This window comes from Branchiostoma floridae, chromosome 10, assembly GCF_000003815.2.
Source record: "Branchiostoma floridae strain S238N-H82 chromosome 10, Bfl_VNyyK, whole genome shotgun sequence".
Lineage (NCBI taxonomy): Eukaryota > Metazoa > Chordata > Leptocardii > Amphioxiformes > Branchiostomatidae > Branchiostoma > Branchiostoma floridae.
The window spans coordinates 634,530-657,062 of record NC_049988.1 but is presented as its reverse complement, the minus strand read 5'-3'; the positions used below and the strand labels follow the sequence as shown (position 1 = coordinate 657,062).

The window sequence follows — 22,533 nt, the reverse complement described above, 5'->3', positions numbered from 1 at the left end:
CATAAATCCAGAATGAACCATTCAAATTCTCTCGAGCATGAGCTTCAACAAAGAACAACTTTCATCAATGCTCCCAGATACACGTGACAATCCAACATGTGGATCACTGACACTACAGATTATACAAGATTACTTGGATAAGAGCCAGTGCTGAGAAAGACCATGACTACTAATGGCCAGTGCGCATGAGCACGAGATAAAGCCTTACTAAGAATAGAATTGAAATTATGAAAGTCAAGCAGTTCCAGGTGTGGATCTGAACCTAACTGTCTGTGAAAACTTGTTAATTGATGATACTCAAAAAAAGGTCTATTTCTAGAACAAAGGGGCCGCGTAGCACAGTGGTATTGTATTCGGCCCGTGATCGAGAGGTCGCCGGTTCGAATCCGCCTACCGTGTTGCCGGTCTTGTGCCCTTGGGAAAGGCACTTAACACGACTTTCCTCACTTTACTCAAGTGAAAAATGAGTTGTCCCTCGGATAGGACGTTAAATGGAGGTCCCGTGTATGGGGAGAGCCATACCCCATGCACGTTAAAGAACCCCCACACGTGCGATGGTGCGGTGTGCGTTGGTGCAAATCCTTCTGTCGGGAGTTGGTGATTCACTTCAAATCACCCGGATGGAGGCCTGGCGAACCTCTGTCTCGTATCAGCCACATGGTGAATTACATCATTCACCCGGACGGGAGACCTGGCGCATCCCCGTCTTGTAATTAGCCTACGAAAGGGTATGTCACCCCGTAAGGGGCGGTATAACCCCGTCGTGTGTAGACATGTGTGAACATGTCTACATTTGATCACGTCGACCGATGATGATGAGAACAAAGGAATCTGTTTGCAATTGGTGGAGTAATAGACTTCTTAGGACATTAACAAATGATCCCTGGATCTTCATGTAAAAAAAAAACTGTCCAAGAAAATAACAAGAGCAAAGTAGAGGAAAGTTGATAGTCATTTCTACTGGTTCTACAGTCAGACTTGGTCTAAGTTAACGGAGACTGACTGTAGAACCAGTAGAAATGACTATCAACTCTCCTCTACTTCGCTATTGTTATTTTCTTATTGTATACCAAAAACATGTGAAAGCCTGCCGCCGTAGTGCCAGTATGATCTGTTTATTTTCTAATTGGTCCAAAATCTGGTCCAGTGATTTTGTTAGGTCTGGTTTATACAGACCAGTCCAAACAGAAAAACTGTTTTTTTTTTACTAATATCTACCCCTAGTAACAACCCATATCCAGTTGTCAATTCATATATATATAAATATATATACATATGACTAATACCATACCAGGGTTGTAGCCAGTCTGATATTATTTTCCGTCCCGTTTGAATCCTATCGAGAGCCGAAGGTGCAATGTTCCTAGGGGATCCAGGGGAAAATGTTGAAATCTAGCCCCTCTGAAAAATATATTTGCTGCATTTTGAGGTAAAAATTTTGCTGGTAGACTAAACTTCAATGGCATCTGTTTTGGTGAAAAACTACTGAAGGGAGATGGTTTATTTATATCTTTACATATCGATTTTTGTCTGAAAGAGAGGGCGGAATGGGCAAAAAAATTTCCGTCCCCAGCTACAAAATGTCGTCAAAGGACGGAGGACGGATGCTGGTTACAACACTGTGCCATACTCAAACTCATTGGTAGGAAGCTGTAAACTGTGTTCTGTTCAGAATCTGAGGCAAAAAGAGCCAAAGGACTTCTCACCATACACTGAAGAGACAGGGGACCTCTTAAACGACCAGACATCAATATTTCCTTAGCCAACAGGTACAAAGACAGAACAAGACAAATCAATCTTCTTTTAACTTCAGCTCCGGGTAGGTTTTAAACGGCAGTCATGATTCCGGCTGCAAACATGGCTGCATGCCTACGATCAATCATGACGCCATGTTGTTGAATGATGTTAATGCCCAAATAACTGTGCTAAAGGATGTTACTGTGGCCATTATCATCAGAGTCCTCCCCAGAGGATGGAACAGTGGTGGCCCTCCACTATACTCCTAGCCCAGCACCACTATACTACTTTTAACATTTAGTGTGTTTCTCCTATTTTCCTGGTTAGGTTTGCTAAAATTCATGAAAACTCACAGATTTTTGTGCCAAGCGGCATCACTTTTCCAGTCAGCATTGTCTGCAAAAACTTGAATGGGCCATGATCAAAACAATAGTCATTTCGAATTCACTACTATACGACAAAAGGAGTTGTTATTATTCTTGGAGTATTTGACACCCTCTGTCATTGCAATATGAGCTTGTTTTCATGAAAACAGTGCTAACTGTCCCTGTTTACTTCATGAATTACAATCAACTTGTCAGAAAAAAAGATTTGATTTTCAGAAAAATAATCATTTGTGGTATTCTGACTGTCCGGTTATTTTTGCCAGTCCCTTCACTTATATGAAAAAATTGTGGAGAGAAACCCTGCATCAGCTTGGGACGGAATTTGCTACGTAACCATAGAATTGGCCCCCTGGAGAATTCTGTACTGTGGCCATTAATATTAATCCCCTAGCCATTTGACCCAGATACATGTAATATGTTTGATCATGCCTCATCATGGGTGACAACACAGGATGATAATCTGAGTGCTGATTGGTATCTCAGGGGGATACAATTTAGTCCAGAATTGTAGTGGATAGGGGTTCGTATTAAACCTACAAAATATTAATGTACTTGTTGTTTGAACAGTAGAATAAAAATGGAAGGGAAAAAACGGTAGACTTGTTTTTGGAGCAATCAGAAAATGAAGAGCAATAATGGTGGTGAGAGTCACCGCGTAGTGCTGTAGCAGAGACCTGTAGCAGAGACCTGTACCTGACTGTCTTGCTGTAAAATATGGTACAGGTCTCTGTGAGGGCTACAAAGTAAATTCAAATTGTACATCAGAATGATGTTATTTTCAATGGACAGGCAACTATATATGTCAAAAAGAAATGGAGATGTAACAACATTTAAGTATTAACATTTTTAAGGTTGTGGAAATGAGCACTCTCAGTTGAGCTAAGGCGGCCCAAATACGCTCAATTCGTGTTTGAGTTGGGGGGCATGTCCCCTTTGTCCTGCTGAATTTGAACCATGTTTGATGACTTTCTATCACGTAATTTGAACCAAACGCACGTTCAAACCTGTGGTTATTTGCGACTGTTCAATGTAAACAATGTAAGGACCTTTTATCCTTGGTGGGTGTCTGTGTGGATCAGGTTATGACATCTACGGCTTTATGCACAGCTCAAAATAACAGTATTGATATTCATAGTACTCAATTTTTACTTATTATGGCTTGCTCATCAAAACTATCTGAGGCTATGACTATGGTGTATTTTAAACAAAAGATTACAAAAAAGTCTTCAACAGATGTTTTTGGCCCCAAAACAATGTTATAGTAATTGCAAGCAAAATAGCCTCTGACAGAAATTATAAGTATGATGTACGCCCTCGTTTTTTACAAAATGTATTCCAAAACCATCTATTTGCTGTATATCAACACCTAACATCCTGGGCATATATATAGAATCTGATGTATAAAAAGTTTCCTAATGTCGCACCTGAGCCATTCTCACAACTCAGGCTTATCTTTAATGGGTTTGGTAAATGTCAAATATTGTTTCAACTTGCTTTACGTAAGCACAAGTAACCAATGTATGTCAATATAGCTTGGGAATTTTCTCAGCACAGCATTTACTTTGGGGTTCCAACAAACTAGGCCATAGAAGTCTGACGGGAGACCTGGCGCATCCCCGTCTTGTAATAAGCCAGTGAAACTGAAAGGGTATGTCACCCCATAAGGGGCAGTATAACCCTGTCATGTGTAAGCACGTCAACCAATGACGATGAGGCCATAGAAGTAGAGAAAGCTGGACGCAATTGCAAGATGATACAAGGGTCAAGGTTGACATGTTACTTCCTTCCTTCAAAGTCATGACAAAAAAATAGGCCTGTCTTTTCAGCTGTAGTAAACCATTCTTTTTAACTAGGAAATAATGTCATTATGGTTCTAGCTATAGAGTGTCCTATAGCCCAAATCAGGTACCAAACTACATTGAAACTATATAAACCTGTTTCCTGGCAGAAATCACTCAACTTCATTACATTTCCAATATACCAAGTAAGAAAATCATATTCTCTGAATCCTAGTATCCTTAATTGCCTCTATAGTGCAGCTTCCCTCTTATCATTGGCCCCTATATGACTTGTTGCTAGGCAACTATCACTACGTCATGGGAAGTGGTAATTTCATGTTATCGCAACAACAATGGTCTCACATGCTGCAGCAGTCCCATTAGGGACTGTACCTGTAAAAAACTGTTTTTTTTCTTATTGGACGGGTCCAGAAAAACTGGACCTGAAAAAAAGTGGTGGACCAGATGTTGGACCTTTTGGAAAATGAACAGATTATATGATCCGGCATTCACACATTTGGGGGCTTACCAGTCAAAGAAAATAAAAGAACAAATTACCATAGAGTCTATAGTCATTTCTACCAAGTTCTACATTCAATTGTACAGAGGATTTCAAAACGTCAGTGGGAGACGAATACTCCACAAAACAGATTTCTTTGTAGTGTAATGTATCGTCCATTCACAAGATATCACATACTGAATCAGGTACAGGTTCAGGTCCGGACCTGGACCTGATCCTCTGGACCTGAACCGGACCTGGACCTGAATTTGATGTACCGGTACCCACCCCTAGTCCCCATGGCTATGTAATATGTGACATACAATGTACGCGTTCATCAAATAGCGTCACAGAAAGTGTGTCACACTGAGATTGAAATATTGTACAAATGTATCTAAAAAAACCCTTAAGGGAAATGTGGGGTGACATGTATGACTATTTGCCATACAAACTGTATTCATCAACATTTTTACAGTAAAAAGTCCTGTTTTTCTGAAAAAAGGAAGACATAAATGGCATTTTTTAACGATAGAGTCACAGGAAATCTATTTTGGCAACACTTCAGGGGCAGTGCCTCCTTTGTAGTATATAATGTCATGTAGTTACTATTTTGACTTGTAGCTGCTCCATTGATGTACTGTAGCTGAATGCTTATCTTCTGAAATCTTCTATCATCAATATATATTCATTCCTTTTTGCTTTGTGATCTTGGAAAAAAATTCTGTCTATCAAATCACTAATCAAATGAATAAATCTAACTTGGTACAATTCCCTTTTTAAGATATTTGTATCCACACTACCAAATATGCTTTTTCTTGTTTATCTTGTTTTGCTTCCTCACAGAAAATTTGTCTTCCAGGAAGAAAATTATTCTGTCCCCAAGAAATCTTAGAAAAATGTGCTTGTCCATGGGGCAAGCAAATTTTTTGCTTGTCAAGTTTTTGAGAAAATTTGAGATTTGTTTTCTTGTATTTCTTAAAATGCTTTTTCTTGTTTATCTTGTTTTGCTTCCTCACAGAAAATTTATCTTCCAGGAAGAAAAAAATTCTTGTATTTCTTAAGAGTTGAATCTGGTTAGAAAAAAACAAGAATTTGTAGAATTTTGTTTTTTCATTATAAGAAAAAAAAGAAAAAATAAGACGATTTTGCTTAAATGTCTAAAAAAAAAATTGTGGTTTCTCGTTTTGCTTGAATTTTATTCTCAATTTTCTTCCTGCAAGAATTTTTTTCTTCTTAAAAGAATTGTCCATGGGGTAAGCAAAATAAGAAAAAATCATTTTTGGTAGTGCAAATGTTGTTGAATGTGTACTCACCAACCACACATATCTCATCCCTCCTGCATAGATCTTTCTGGAACAGGCACCCTGCAAAACAAAATATCAAATGTTGGAATTTATTATGGAAATAAACTTAAAGTACCCTGCAAAATATTAGATGGTTAGTACCTTTTATTATAACAAAAACAATCCATATCAAAGATATTGTCAGAGTCTTGTATAATTTTCAGCGACTGATCATTAGTAAAAGGCTAAAAAAGGTGGCCACAAACTACTATGAAAGGTTATTAAAAACTCAAGTTAATACACATCTTGACATCTGGGCAAAATATCTGGCTAAAGGCATTTGCTTACAAAATAGCGTAATGTAATAATAAATTAGTCCTTAGTCTGAGGTTTGACCTGCTTCCTTTTCCTTTATTCTAAGGCATTTTCACCTGTCCAATCAATTTCTTAAATGTTGCAAACAATTGAAAAAAAAAACTCTTTACATAAGTTATTCAAGGTCAATGTTGTATAAAATATGCAGTTAAAGATTTCTTTTCTCAAACAACTATACAAAAAACACACTTATCATATACAACCATACCTACACAACCTTATGTACACAAAAATATGTATATAAGACCATATACAGTACTATGTGACATGCTCATTGCTAGCAATCTGTCTACCAATCTTTTACATTACTCTCTGCATTTCAGAATGATATTTCTACTTTATAAGTATGATACTTTTTGGCTTTTAAGCTTATTATTTAATAGTAATACAGAACTACAATGTACCCAAGCGTAGTCTGACATTTTTGCCCTATAATTATAAAATTGCAAGTACCAGCACACATTTTCCAACAAACATTCCTTGATATCTCCTAGGAGAATTCTTTGATTTCCTATTTCATTACCACAGTTCCTGCCAATTGTTGTATGTTTCTTTCATTCTTCATACAAAGAAGCAAGACCATCTTACAGGCCCTTTACTAAAAATATCGGAAAATGTACGCCCTGATTGGGGAATGTACGCCTTAGGTACTGTAAATGCATAAATGTTCGCGGTGGATTAATGTTCGCGGTTTTCGCGGCGACCACTTCACCGCAAACTTAAAAACACCGCGAACATTTTTCTATTATGGAATTAGACTGCAGTCTATGGTGTTACCGCGAACTTAAATCCACCACGAAAAGTCCTTTTTCCCGCTACCGCAAAATTAAATCACCGCGAACTTAAATGCATTTACAGTAAGCCCTAATTTTCTGCCGGAAACTTCGCTCAAAGTTCCTAAGAGGTATCCTAGGAGAATTCTCTGACTTCTGATTTCATTACCACTGTGAGAGTTCCTGCCAATTGTTGTATGTTTCTTTCATTCCTCATCCAAAGAAGCAAGACCATCTATTACAGGGCTGAATATCTAATAATAAAGCCAATTATGGAACATTATTCATCAGACTAATTGGTCCAGTAGGACTAAGGCCTTAATGCCTGTAGTGCATGCCCTATTTTTCCTTGATTGGAAATGCTGCATTTTGAGATTTTCTCAACATTTTACACAAGAATTCATTAAAAGATCTTAAAGCAAAGTGTGAAGACCCTTAAGATCTTTTTCGGGGATCCTTAATGATACTATCAGTTCATAAAATTTTTTGTTATGCAAAAGTACTGTAACTGACTAGCGATATGAAAACCGTAAGTTCTACTGCGCAGTACCATAGCAAGCCTCTAGGGTGCCAAAAATCTTATCATTTACATCCACACCTACCATGCACAGGGCATTTTAACATTCCACAACTATCCATGTCACACACACACACACACACACACACACACACACACACACACACACACACACACACACACATACAAACATACACACACACACACAAAAACACACACATACACATACACAAACACAGGTAAACACACACACAGAGTCACACGGGTACACACACACACACACACACATACACACACACTCACATACACACACACACACACAAAAACACACACATACACAAACACACAGAGTCACAGGGGTACACACACACACACACACACACACACACATACACACACACTCACATACACACACAAAAACACACACACATACACACACACATACACACACACACAGGGTCACTGACAAATTATAATCTTCTTGGGAAAGACAACAAATTTGTAGGTGTCCCCTGTCATTTGGAGCCCCAAGGCACGACGTGCGTCATACCTAATAAGCAGAGAGCATGTAGCTCATAATGAGGGATTATACATGCATAATTACCCCTACTCTGTCATCAAATCCCACGTACTGGATCGCCCTTCTTTCTGAGGATCTGCTCTTTAGAATGCAGAGTTTGAAGCAATCAAAGATTATAAAAATCTTAAGTCCATCTTCAAAAGTCTACAGGGGATAGATATTTTGTATCAGGTCCAATTATTATTCAATGTAGGGTATGCTGGCGACAACGAGCACAAAAGACGAAGTGACTGTTCAGAATGCAGTAACCTTTGGAGTACAAATGCCTCCAGGGAAGAAACCCAAAACAGAATAATTGCGTTGATGGTCCCAGCCATTTTAAGGGTCTGCTTTTTTCTTAGAAGGTAATTTAGAGTGATTTCAAGTAAGTAAAAAAAATGTTGAACAGTCTGATTCTTGCATACGAGCAACTTTAACATTCTAAACACATGTAGGAGAACTTTATCCACTGATATTTAAACACAATTGTGTAACATTGTCTCAGATTCAGCATATAATACGTACAGTAGTTATTAAAAAAAAAAACTTTTTATATCAAAGACGAATAATTCTATGATTCATATCTGTTATGTTGACAAGGAATGTACATCTCTCCTTGTTAAATGTACAATCGTGTACACTGTAACACCTTTAAAGGTATGCATTGTTGCAGCATTTTGGCACAGAAAAATATTCTCAACGCTAAAATCTACAGTCAGTTTGCTATCGGTGACTTATTTTCAACATATTTGGGTCATTTTCTCACATTTTAAGCAATTGGTAGACAACGCGAAAGTCAGCAGCAACCAAATCTTTTGGGTAGCCTACTCGGAAGTAAGCGAGACATAGATTTTTAAAGTCACCATTGCTGTCTGGGGCTTTGCGGGGACTTTCAACAAACTTAATTGCTAGCACGCATACGGTCCATCTTTCGTCGGAAAGTTGGACAAAAAGGCAGACTCAAGCGGCGGTGGGAAATACGCTTATTTCAAGACGTCAACAGACTACAAACAAAGTCAATTTCATACATTATGAATATTGATGTGCAGTGTAACAAGGTAGATTTAATGCATTATAGAAAAATGACCAAAAACAGTGACTTCATATTTTACAATAATCCCTTTAAAAGTAGGTCACCTGATTGCACACCAACCACACCCTTAATAGACACACACAGAAGTACTATTAGTTCTACAGCAAATGAGCTGTCCCTAAAGCACACATGTCATTTACCATTCCTCTGGGTGGTTTATGTAAACTAACATGACGACAAGTTGCAAGTAGATTTGTCTTAGTTGAGAATGTGTCTTACAACAAGGATTTGTTTAAAGGATTGCATGATTTTACAAGATGATTTTTAAGATGTCATGTTTCTGCCTTAGCATGTATGTGTTTGCATCTGTATCAGTTTGTGTGTGTGTGTGCATGTGTCTAAATAGGTGCATCTGTGTGTATATTCTTATATATGTGTGTGCATCTATGTGCTTATGTGTATGTACGAATGTATCTGTGTGTGTGTGTGTGTGTGTGTGTGTGTGTGTGTGTGTGTGTGTGTGCTGGTTTGTGTCTATGTTTCCCAATATGCATATAACATCACTATACTTTCCTTTGTACAATTCTGTCCTTTCTAACTGCCTTATTCTACAATGGATTTTACATTCGGAATAAAAAAAAGGACTAAAAAGAACTATTCATGAGGTTAATATTGACACTATAAACTATACAATTGTAGATTTTGTGTTAGATTTTGCTTGACAAAATATACTTCCATACTTGGAAGATAATGTATAATGTATCTTTTTTAAACCTTTTTCTGTCATAGATACTAAGATAGTAAAGCAAAACGGTGACATTCAACTGATTAATCTAATTTACTGTTACATCATGTGTCCTCTGTTCTGTTATTTCTATTATAACATCTGCAAAAATATGACCATAGTCTTGACTATTATCATATTTATGTTTGCTTTGATTCTTACTGCTGGAAAATCAATAAAATCAATATGTTTATATCCTGATTTGATTACATTTTTACCCACTCAATAATGATACAAGGATATTTATGATCATTCACACTATTGCTGGTAAGCTGATAATAGTTTGAATTTCTAGTATATTATGACTATAATTATAAAGCTAAGATTGACAGAAAAAAATACACTTTGAGATACAAGTATAACATTACATCAAAGTTGGACAAAATGGCTGACAACTCAAGCTGCATTGTGAAGTGAGCATATCTTAAGTCATCTTCGTATGTTGTGAATATAATTGTGTGAAGTGTAAAAAGGTACATTTAACTTTAGTTTTAAAGTAGAAAAATGACCAAAAACAGTGACTATATGTTTTGATCGCTCAGATACTGTCTGCAATACATACACAAGGTATCTTTAAGAAAGCAGCACAGATAAGGTTGATTGCACGAAGGGCAGGAAATGCTGAAATAAGCCCTTAACTCCCACCCACCTACTTCCCATGGATACTTAGTTATACAGTACAGTACACATACAAGTATTTATGTATAACCTTCATCTGAGGATTTAGTCTTTCCTTCCTAAAATCCTTTAGTTGGCAAAAATTTATCAATTTCTTGATATATATATTCATTTACTTTTACATTAGTTAGATTTTGCACTAGGAGGGAAAACGAGTCAAGATTTACAATGGAAACAATTCCAAATAGTCCAGTAGGAATACACTGGAAATGCATATTTGTAGTGTCATGAATTCACAGTGGAAATGTCACAATGTTGCAGCGTGCAATGACAATGAAATATCATCAATATGCAATATAAGATACTATGAATTGATTTTTTGGGCAGCTTTATATTTGTTTTTGTTTTTTTGTACGGAAATGACGTCACTGGGAATATGAGTTTATTTGTTACCAACACTTATGAGGTATCTTACTGCACTTGGGGCACCGGTGTGTCACTGCAGTGTTCGTTCACTGCAGGACTGTTGTGTTACTTTCGCCGATCTAGATATTATGTAATACATGAAAGGATGACGTAGAAGACAACAAAATCACTGAAATTCGTTTAGTAATTTTTGAACCCTGCATTGCCACACTGGTACCCCAAGTGCAGTGAGAAACCACCTTTACTTAGTAGTGTAACAGTAACTGTATATAGGAGTGCTGAATTGCACCAGAAATCGGACCATTTCATTTTTATATTTTCTTTGTCTATGATTCCTTACAAGCACACAGTCTTGAACATGTGAAGACCCAAAATATTTTTCTATTAACATTATATATTTCATGTAACTACAAAACAGAATATTTATCGTCAAATGGCTCTGGGATTTCATTTTTTATGTCTTTTCTTATTCTGATCTTATTTCAGTCTGAGGTAATATTACATTAAAACAATAAGATGTTTAAAAATGACATGAAAGAGACATACAAGTAAACCAAACCAGTCCAGTCATTATTTTCTTTTCCTTATTTTCTAACCACAAACTGTTACAACTACACATATTTTCTTAAACAACAAGCTTACATGCTTGTAACTGTCAGATAATGTGACAAAACAAGGTGTAAAACCATACTGACTGTTGTTGAATGTAAACTTATCTATCTGTAAACATTCAAAACCACCTGTTCGCATTGATGTAATGTATTTAGTAGGGGCGTTTCATTTCACATTATGGAGTGGGTTCTCATTTCTTGCACTTTCCATGTTTCTAAAAAACCATCATTCTATGTCATTTAGTAGGACATAAAACGTAGATAGGAAAGTGTAATTTCAAAAGAATGATGTTTGATAGGTCGGAAATGACGGATTTTTGGCGGCAGGGGAGCCAACATATGTTGGACCTCCCCCGCCCTCCCGCAATCACTAAGCCTTCACTGCTGGTTTTCGGACGACATTTTCGGTTTTCAGAACCCGTTTCCCGCTGACGTGAGCGTTAGAAGACTGACGTTTCCCCAGATATGTCGTCCAAACATGGCTGTTCGCCAAATCCACCCACATAAGATTATAAGCTGAGGAAAAACAGCGACAACTGTATGTCTGTTCAACCCGGGATGTTGTCGGGCAAGGCTTACCGTACACCCGCTCGCCTCTCTCCGCTCTCCCGCCGCCGCACACGCACACGATCACCCCGAGAATGGCTAGGATTCTCGGCAGCAACATCGTTCTCCCATTCCTCGAAGTCGGGCCGCCTTCAAAGCCAGATTTTAGAGGCCAGGCATGGCGAATGTTTCTCTCTCCCTACGAACGATCCCGTCTCACCGCCTGTTTAGCCACAGGCAAGGCGAATTACCCCCACAGTGCCCGGATGTCCCGTCATGACGTCACGTCATACATATTTATCTGGGTTCCAGCCCACCTGGCGGCACGTGGAAACGTGACGTCACACGTGCAACACCTACTAAACAAATAACCTGAAGTAAACACACATGAAATCGAAAATATGGGTTTGCGAATGGGGGATTCATGCAAGAATGATCGAATGTATATGAACCATGCAATGAATAAAATGTATTTAAGTTCGCGTGGATTTTATTTTGCGGAAGCGGAAAAAGAACTTTTCGCGATGGTTTTAAGTTCGCGGTAGCACCATGCACTGTCGTCTCTTACTGCCGTGGAAAAATGTTCGCGGTGGGTTTAAGTTCGCGGTGAAGCGGCCACCGCGAAAACCGCAAACATTAAACCACCGCGAAAGTTTCTGCATTTACAGTGAATAGTGACTGCAGCCAATTGAATGGAGTAGAATGGTAGAAGAAAGAAAGAAAGGAAGGAAGTAGGAATGGATGACTGAATGAATAGATGTATTAAAGAGAGGGATGAAAGTAGGATGACGGAAGGAAGGGTGGACGAAAGTCATGAATTGTCTGAAGTGACAGATTGAATCAACGAAAAGGCGGGCAAACAAAAGAACTATCGAAGGGACTACCCTAAAGATCAATAAATAAATAAAAAAACAAGAGCTAACGTTACATGTATCTAACACCCAAAAATTGTGGCATAGCTTGTTCAGAATACGAGATAGAAAAACCGGAAGTCGCACTACGGTACCAAGGGAAGTCGCTAAGGGGCCCAAAATCTAATTATTTCCGGTATTCATCACACCCCACCAACACACCAAATATGAAACCAATTCACTCAGCTATTCTTGATCATATCTTGTTCACGGACAAATACAAATTTGATGAGTGTAAAGGAGGATTCCACTTGCAGAAAAATTAAACAGTCACGTGTCACTTCAGAAAATAGTTTCATTAGGTTGGTAGAATATAGGATATAGGAGAATTCTTTTTACACAACTAGCAGGTACCTTCGTCCCCTCCCTGTCAATTACGCAATTGTTCCTGGTGATATATGGCCTGTAACTGCCGACTTCTTTTCTTCTTTTAGCAGATGTCTTGGGGGTGGGGGGGGGGGGAGTCACAGACAGGGAAGACAACAGGCGGGCACGGCGATCTGGATAAGAAAGTCAACCCCAGTGATGAACAGGGACGAGGGGGGATGCAAGCTTAACCCCGTTTGGGATTGTTTTCTCACCGCAAAAGCGCCACCTACATCGGCTACATATAGCGGTGAGAAGCAGAACTCCACTTAGAAGCTCTGACGAAGATGTCTGAGAGACATCGAAACGTAAGCAGTGTAAGTACCTGCGGGTTGTGTTTTACAAAAAGAATTCTCCTATATCCCAGTCACTGTTTGACATGTACATAGCGCGTTCATTGAACTCCATTCTTTGATATGTCCGACAAGAGAAGCCTGAAAAATCGTCTTGTACCAAACGTCGTATACAACGTTAAGTATCTATTGTCAGAATCGGATTTAGCTCGCTGTCTCCCGCGATGCAAATTTACATTCATGTTAACTTTATACTGATATCAAAGGTAACGTTACGCACTGATATCAAAGGTAACGTTACGTATGAACTCTTTCAAAAAGATGAAACGTGATTCTTGAGCGTCGCGCGTATGTGCAGCTGCGCGGTAACGTCAGACCTCTTAATTGCAATTGGCATGGACTACATTGTATGGTGGAATCCATTCGCTCACCGCGTTAGGCTTCTCCAGACAAAACTATGAGTTCCACGAGCGCGTACTTTCTTTAAACGACATCTATCTTATTAACAACTGACACAAGCACATACTTATGGTATAGACGGCAGCCGGTTCGGAACCTTGCACCGCGCCTCTAATCTTTTGAGAAGTTAACGGTGCATAACGTTATAAATTGCAAGATTTCACATTGCTTGCTTTTCTGCTTCTCAAAAGGACGTTTTTCGCGTGTCGTGGTGCTCCAAATCGACTGCCGCGTTTACTATGAAATTGACTTGATTGCCTATGAAAAGAAACCAAGAATAAGAAGTACAATTTGTAAGATTTGATTCTTAATAACATCAGAAGGGTGTCTGGACCTGAACCTGGACCTGATTTAGTATGTGAGAAATTGTGAATGGACTTTTCTCAACTCAATGGTGCATTTCACAAAAGGAAATCTGTTTTGTGGAGTATTCGACTCCCATTGGCGTTTTGAAATCCTACAATGCTCATTGCCTCTGTAGAACTTTGCTATAGGCTCTACTCTACTTCGCTCTTGTTATTTTCCTCGACCGACAAGCCCTGAGACGGTGAATGCCTGATCATATAATCCATTCATTTTCCAATAGGTCCAACATCCGGTCCACCCAATTTTTTCAGGTCCGGTTTTCTGGACCGGTTCAATAAGAAAAACCTGTCTTAGAACCACATATGGATGGCGCAATGTTAGATAACAGGAAGATCTATTATACTGGCCATAGGTGGTCCTAGCTAGGACAGGGCCAGCCCACATATGGTTCCGATAAGAGTTCAATAAAGGGACAGACCACAGTCTGTCCACAATCAGTTCTGACCAGGCAACCACAGAGTGAACGTCTCATCTTATTCTACTCTAACACCTGTTTTGTTATCCCTAAGGGGTACTTTGCTGGTGGCGCACAAATCCCCAGTCAGTTGGAATCTAAATTAACATCGCTTGTTAAAGGTGGGTTTACACCTGCGTATATTTTCATGCCGTATGAGTTCCGTTTTGACATTTTTCGACATTTTGACTGATTTCTTCAATACGCGGCCGCACGCACAAGTCGCACCTCAAACGCATCTGAATCGTATTTAGAAAGTTTCACGAACGCAGGCAAACGAAAATATACGCCCAGTACACCCGATAGTTTTGGACATGCACAAAACTATCGTTCGTACGCAGTTTGGTGGCCAAAACGTTATGGATGCGCAATACAGTGGCCCCACGTCGGTCGATTGCGCTATGAAGACGCTACATGTTTGCGCTTTATACGCAGTAATGCGCGGATATCGCGGTATTGCGAGTACATAGCGTTCTTACAGCGCAGACACAACGCACCATGAGCGACCGTATAACGAATGCACACATAGATCACGATTTAGTACCGTGCGTTCTGCGATCGCTTTGCGCATACTACGCGTACTGATAGCGTGATCGACGCACACTCCAGATTTGGAATAAATACGAAGGTGCATCTGAGTCCAGAAAAAAAAATCATCTCAAGATGTCAGATCCAGGCCAGGACTGACGAATTTGTACCGGGGGCATGGAGAGATGGTCACAACTTGCAGGACACCATAAATGTAACTGGTCCCAACAGAGCCTCCAGGGACGGGAAGATGTAGAGGAACTTGCTCAAGCACTGGGTCAACTTGTGTGACACACATGCCATTTTGTGTAACAGATATTTTGTGTAACGTAATTTGCTGATAATGGCACTTTTTTTGTGTGTAAAACCACATGATATAAAGGTGCAATATAGACCCATATTACAACTTTGAAAGAGGGCGTAAGGTTTCATAATTGTTTAATTTACGTGTTTGATAAAGATCTTGAATACGTTTTGTGGTGTGTATGAGTGTGAATTTTATAGTAGTTGAAATACTAAGATGATAGGGAAAATCATTAAGGACAAAGTGAAAACAAACACAATCTTAACAGTGCACATTATTTCTTAAGGTAAATGATGGCCCACATTACTGTAAAAGCACAGTGTCACTGCTTCACTGCTTCGCAAATGAATAAAAAAACCTCTTCACTGTTTACTTGTCAATGTTCTACTTGCACTGCCTGTAAACAAAAGCATACGTAGTACAAAGGGTTCCTCTAACAAAAATACTCTATTGGCAATGCTCGCAAACAAAAGTATATGTAACAGAAACTGTTCCTCTGACACACCTGAAATGCGTTTGTAATGCAGTTAGGACCAGGTGCGTCAGGCATGCGGTCGGTAGACGTTGTGTGCGTCCGGATTACGCCCAACATACGTACCCCATTGGAATCTATTCGCAGTACTGAAAATTCTGTTGCGCATTTCAGTTGCAGTCATACGCATCTCATGCGAAATGAAAACGCTGAAGTCGTAATTCAAACGCCAGATGGGATCGACGTACAATTTGATTTATTCCAAAAAAATTCCAAATGTTGGGCGTTCGGCTGCGTATTGACAAAATTTCATTCGGAAATCACGCGCACTTGAAAATATACGCAGGTGTAAACCCACCTTAACGTTCGATGTGCTCGTTTTTCAGTCCCACGTGTCGCCGTCTCACGTGTCGCTGGTGTCTTTCTACACTCGAGTCGGGGAGGACCCACATGAAGTGCTGTTTAGTGCTCTCAGGAGCGATTAGTTTTTCTTGCAGAAGCAAGAGCGATATCGCTATTACCAGAAGTGCCTAGTACGTAAATCATTTTCACGATTTCTTGCGCATGCCAATTTTTCTCTCCAGCTTTGAAAATCGTATCGTTTGATTGCATTTCGTACTAGTATTCAAATATTTCGTGTCTGAAAAGATTTCTCTTACTCTCAAAACTCAGAGGAAATGAAAACTTTTACTCAATAATTATCATTTTATCTAAAACTTGTTAGATTTCGAATTGCGGTTTGAATATTTTTAATGTTTGTTTTTATATGTATGACGTTAGTCGGCAGTCGGTATCGGCCCCGTCTCTGTTGAGATACGACTTGCATATTTTGAACAACTTATACTATTTCAGTGGAGAAGATGATCCACTGTCATAGTCGGTGGGAAAAATCACAATGCTTCACTCAAAAAGTGTAATATCATTTGGCGAAGGTATGATGTCATGGAACTCTAGTTTTATATGCAGCCGTAAACATGGTGCGAGCCTCATACGTATCTCAATCATTTTGTGTCGACGTCAGTTTGCATGCTGATGGTTTTGTACATATAAGGAACTATCGTACGTCGTACGGCGTGAGTATGTGTTTCCGCTTCATCGCCATACGTGGTGCAGCGACGATACAAGGTACGACGCCGACTATTGCGCATTGTGCTTATTAGAGCATTATAAGGTGGTTTCACACGTGCGCATACATTTAAGTCCGTATGAGGCGCACATGGGAGTATTTACCTCCACCAGGCCCCATTGGTCACAGAAATTGGACAAACATAAACAGGTAACATGTCAGACGAGTTACCTGGGTCGCTAACCATACTTCTCGATCAGCTAACTCATCTGGCATGTTATGTATCTATATTTGTCCAATTTGTACTATTTTCCCTCGACCCGTGGAGCCTGGTAGAGACTAAGAGCTTTATACGCACCTCAAACGGACTTGAATATATACGCATGTGTGACCCCATCTATAACAAACACACAGATAGCGTGCGTATCTGAAGGTATTTAACGAAATCGAAGGATGTACTCGAGGATTAGTATGAACACGATGGCTGATTAAGATTTTGGGCGGCCCATGATTACACTGTTTGAAGATCACGCTGTGGAATCAACACCCAGTAATAGAAACAGTAGGAGGCAGCTGTTTTTTTAATCGTTTAAAAAGATAAGTACGCTTGGTATCCGTCGGAAATGCGTTAGGCATACGATCAGCATAAGTTAGGTGTGTCCGGAATACTGTCTGAACGCACCATGCATACGTACACAATCGCTGCAAGGAAACAATGTTGCGCCCTGCATACACCCCCCATACGGAAAGGATATGCAGAAGTCGTGTTCATACGCCAAATAGACATGCCTTTATGTTATTCCGAAAGATTCCAAATGTTGGACGTACGGCATCGTATTGACAGTATTTCATGCGCTCTGCATACGCACCTCATACGGAATGGATATGCTGAAGTCGTATTCATACGCCAGATGAACATGACTTTGTTTTATTCCGAAAGATTCCATATGCTCGACGTACGGCAGTGTATTAACAACATTTCGTGCGGACCCCATACGCACTTGAAAATATACGCACGTGTGAACCCACTTTAACTCGTGACGGTAACCACAGCGATATTTTAGGTGCATTTCTTCGCAGGATTTCCAACAAGAAGATAATAGACTAGCGCGTGACGTGTGCGTCATGTTTTATCTGGTACAGACAACGTCAATCACGTCAACAGGAACTGTGCTAAAGCTCCTGGTGCCGGCGGGGCGACGCCGTGGGCGATCTGTCATTCCCGCCGCCAGGGATGTGAAGATGCCGGTTTTGTGCAGCAGTCATTGTCATCTGCACTCGGGGAATCTCTAGCTGCGGCTGGTGGCAGTGGCAGACCATAGGGGCATGTTCGGGCTTGACGCACCCGCCATACACGAGTCAGGGGTAGGAATCCTTGCATCCTTGGTCGGAAGTCCTCCTAGGAGACGGAAACTCCAAACAACAAACCAGCATCTGTGGGGGCCGTCTTACACTTTGCACGCACTTGCCACTGTAGGACTTACTAGTAGTGCGCCAGTAGACGAGAGGGTGGAGAAGGAAGTGTACATCCCTACTTCACCTTAAAAAGTCACATGCAGGCCAGGCAGACGGGGCGCCTAACCCACATTGTCTCTCTACTATTGTCTTCCGAGACAGATGGATTCCAACAAATATAGAATATGAATGTAGTGCGTGTATTACTATTAGTCATATTTCTCTAAGGGCTCTGTCGTGTACGTCGTACGATTGGTTTACAACAGCAAATTGGTGCCATTCCTGGAAGTGTCGTGCGAAAGTCTGCAGTCTTGTTGCGGAGACGGAATCATGTGTTGCACCTGAAATGCCATAAGATTCTTTCACAGCTTATACATGTATTGAAGTATCTTTATTCACATCAATTATATATAAACGTTATATATAATTTCCTTGGTGGGTTTGTAAAGAAATAGTTCTAAAGCATACCCCAGTTATACTGGGATAACATTTTAAACCAGGGCTCGAAGAAAAATAAAAACTGTACGTAATATCACGAAATACTGTGAATGCAGAGGCTTTCGCGGTGGTTTAATGGTCGCGGTGTTCGCGGTTGCCCCTTCATCGCGAACTTAAAACCAACGCGAACATTTTTCCATGTCATTAAGAGACTTAAGTGCATGGTGCTAAAGCGAACTTAAAACCACCGCGAAAAGTCCTTTTTCTCGCTACCGCGAAATTAAATCCCCGTGAACTTGAATACATTTACAGTATACGCAAAGTATGCTCATGACTCATTCTTTTTACGCTTTTTGTGTTTCATTTTCTCTTAAAGTTATGTTACTGTTATATCATAGTTTTTGTTCCCACATATTACCGGTTTGGAACTGTGACCCTCGCATAAGCCGTCCCCCTTTGTCTGCACTTGTAGGAGTACGATGAACTTAACCCGTCTGACTGCCCCTGTTATCTATGCCGGACAGGCAGACGGATGTAGACGGGGCGTCGCCTGAACGCAACAACCCTCGCTGTGCGTAACGTTAACGTTAACGGTAACGCTCTGTGACTTCTCCGAACAATTTCCTTATCTCTATGTCCAGACGTTCGCATAGTGAGGAATGCTTTTTATACACAGTAATTGCAATGGGAGGTTTGGAGAGAAAAAATGAGAACAGTAGGTAAAGTTGACGTCAAACAGCACGAAAATAGCACTCCATGTGAATCTGCGAACTCTAAAAGGGACATTTCATATTTGGCCTGTAAACTACCATGAAGGTTGAACTTGTCCTCTTGAGCTGGATGACGTCAGTTTTGGGGGATCGGTCGGGGTACGAAGGTCACCGATCCCCGTCCAAAGTGAGAGCATATGTCTTAGATATGCGCAATCTCTTGCGAACTCCAGCAGATACAGTTCATGACTCCCATTGATATTGCGGCGGGGGGATGTCCACAACAGAACTTTAAGAAATAATGTCAGCTTGACCAGTTTCAAATAGGACGTAGGACGTCCCGGTTTAGTAACAGTACTCTACACTATTGCGTCAGACTCCTCAATGAAAACTTGTAGTGTTTTATTAAAGAATAGGACACGTGAGTTTTAACGAATCTAACATGTTGTATGCACGTACTTATACCGTTAATGTGAAGAGAACAATGTACAAAAACTTGCAATTCAGCCCTTATAGGGCCTTCACACTGAAACGGAATCAGCAGGAATCAAGCAGAACCAACCGGAATGAATCATTTGCAAATTTCGTGCCACATTCGGGGCCATTCGGGTGGGAATTCCAGATAGGCCTTAAATCTCCTTCAGACGAGAAGGAATGAGCAAGAATGCCGTCAGAATGAAAATTCTTTTCTATTCCTTTGCATTCGTAGTGTATTCTAGACATTCCGACTACATTCCAGATATTACTTCGGCCACATTCTGGCAGGATTCGAGATGGCTTGCCGTTTCGCTTCTCCATCGAATGAGATAAGGATGTTTCGAATAATGTTGGAATGCCGCAAAATGCTGTAAGGCTGCAGTAGGAATGGTTAGAATACACGTAGAATCCACTTTGAATGTCATTCGATATTTCTCTACTTCGAATGCACCTCGATAGTTTGTAACATGTCAAAAACTTTCTGGCTAGCCAAAAGAACGGACACGAATAGCTGGAATGCAGTTAGAACACAATACGAATCGCCAGGAATTGAAAAGAATTTTCATTCCGACGGCATTCCTGGCTCATTCCTGCTCTCGTGTGAAGGGGGCTTTAGGCTGCAACAGCTCTTAATCTAATTAACCATCTCTCTCTCTCTCTCTCCTTTAGACCTGATGGAAAATTAGCTTTTAAAGGCTAGTTTTATGTTTGTGGTAAATATTGCTCGAAAGTACAAAAGTAGAACTGCAACCTGACTCTTAAAATGAATCTCACACGTCTCAAGTACACACATGATCTTAGCGAATTTTCATCGTCTGTATGATTGTCTTTTTTTCCATTCTCCTCCACAGAGCGTGGCCTATAGCCAAAACAATATATAAAGGCTCTGCTAAACCGGCCTAAGGTTTCCATGTCATTTTTATGGGCGTGGCTTACAACCAGCTGTCAGCCAATCAGAGAATGCCTAAAGGAAACATTTTATGTTGTCTGTCCGCGCGTAGGAAAATGCTTTCTTCGCGCCCGAACAATGCTTAAGGACATCAGAAACCAAAGAGAAAATATACATCCGAGCAAAAATGGCATTTCAAGAGCTTATCTTCTGGTCGCCTGGAGTTAATACTGATATTTCATGTTGTCAGATATGACCTACAAATGTACCGAGTCTTTGATACAAAACGTACAGTCACGCATGGTGGGGGATTTCCGCCTACGCACACGCGTCATTACGTCACAAGACGTCACATGACCTCCTGTGGGTGTCATCACACGACTCAGTGACGTCATCAGTGACAGAAATCAATCAGGAAAACGTTATTCGGTGCATCTTATAATCTACCCTCTCTAACAAATGCCTCGAAACTTATACATAAATACTAGCCTCCGTTGCAGTCTTCGAACGGGGCTGGTATTTATTTTAGGGAAGGGGGGGGGGGGTTGTTGGTTCGCGATTTTCAACGTTGGCTAGGTTCTCTTGTGCCGGGAAAGGGATTTTGCCGAGGAGGGGAGTTTTCTGTGGAATTGAGTTTGCCGTGGATTTACCTTCCGCTGTAATTTAATAGTTAGCAATTTAGTTAGTACCGAATTCCTGTTCGTTCTAGTCTTCTCAAGAGTCTCACGGTCTTGAAAAGAACAGGCAGTATTCAGGATGGCCATATTAAGCGTTAGGAAGCTGGTGCGCAATGTTAACATCGCCAATCTGCACTTCCTACTTGAACACACAGAGGACGCTCTTGAGCGGAAGAGAAAAAAGTGATGAGAAAGTGCGATAAAACAACAAGATGAGTAAAATAAAACAATATGGCTGAATTTTCAAAATAGACACCATAAATGCCGTAACAAGATCTGAAGTGACTAAACGTGGCATTACTAACAAGGCATTCATTCCTGAATTAAAGAAGTAAACTAGTGTAGTAAAAGTGATACTAGTGTGGTGCACTGGTATCACTTGCCAAGGTGGTAAATACATTCATTGCTTCCATATTGGTGGCACTCTTACAACTATCCAACAAGTTTCACTTCTGCAACTGTAGTCATGGCTACCTCCCTAGTGTCACTTCTACAAGTATTATTATTAGCTCTAGGCTACAACACAACATGCTTGCCTATTTTGGTCTATCTGGCCATCCTCGAAGAGGACAAAAATCTTTTTTCTGAAATCAGGCGAAAATTATTGAGCTCGCTAATGTCATCCATAAAATTTACTTGCTGTGGCCTTATATATGCAAATGACTGTTGACTCTCTTCGACAACATGTATATTGACGTATCTCAACACGTCACATCCACTCTACAAGGTAGGATCACACAAGA

At 40.2% G+C, this 22,533-nt stretch overlaps 1 protein-coding gene across 1 annotated transcript in view; it reads right to left on the bottom strand.

Annotated features, from left to right (window-relative positions):
* The window catches only part of LOC118423909 (receptor-type tyrosine-protein phosphatase N2-like), a gene marked incomplete in the record, with an annotated part of 95,991 nt that extends 83,788 nt beyond the window's left edge, over nucleotides 1–12,203 (bottom strand). Inside the window, 2 exon segments of the mRNA XM_035832220.1 lie at nucleotides 5,714–5,764; nucleotides 11,959–12,203. Of these exon segments, the coding sequence (XP_035688113.1) occupies nucleotides 5,714–5,764; nucleotides 11,959–12,046 (139 nt within the window).
* Between the last annotated feature and the right edge of the window lie 10,330 nt (nucleotides 12,204–22,533).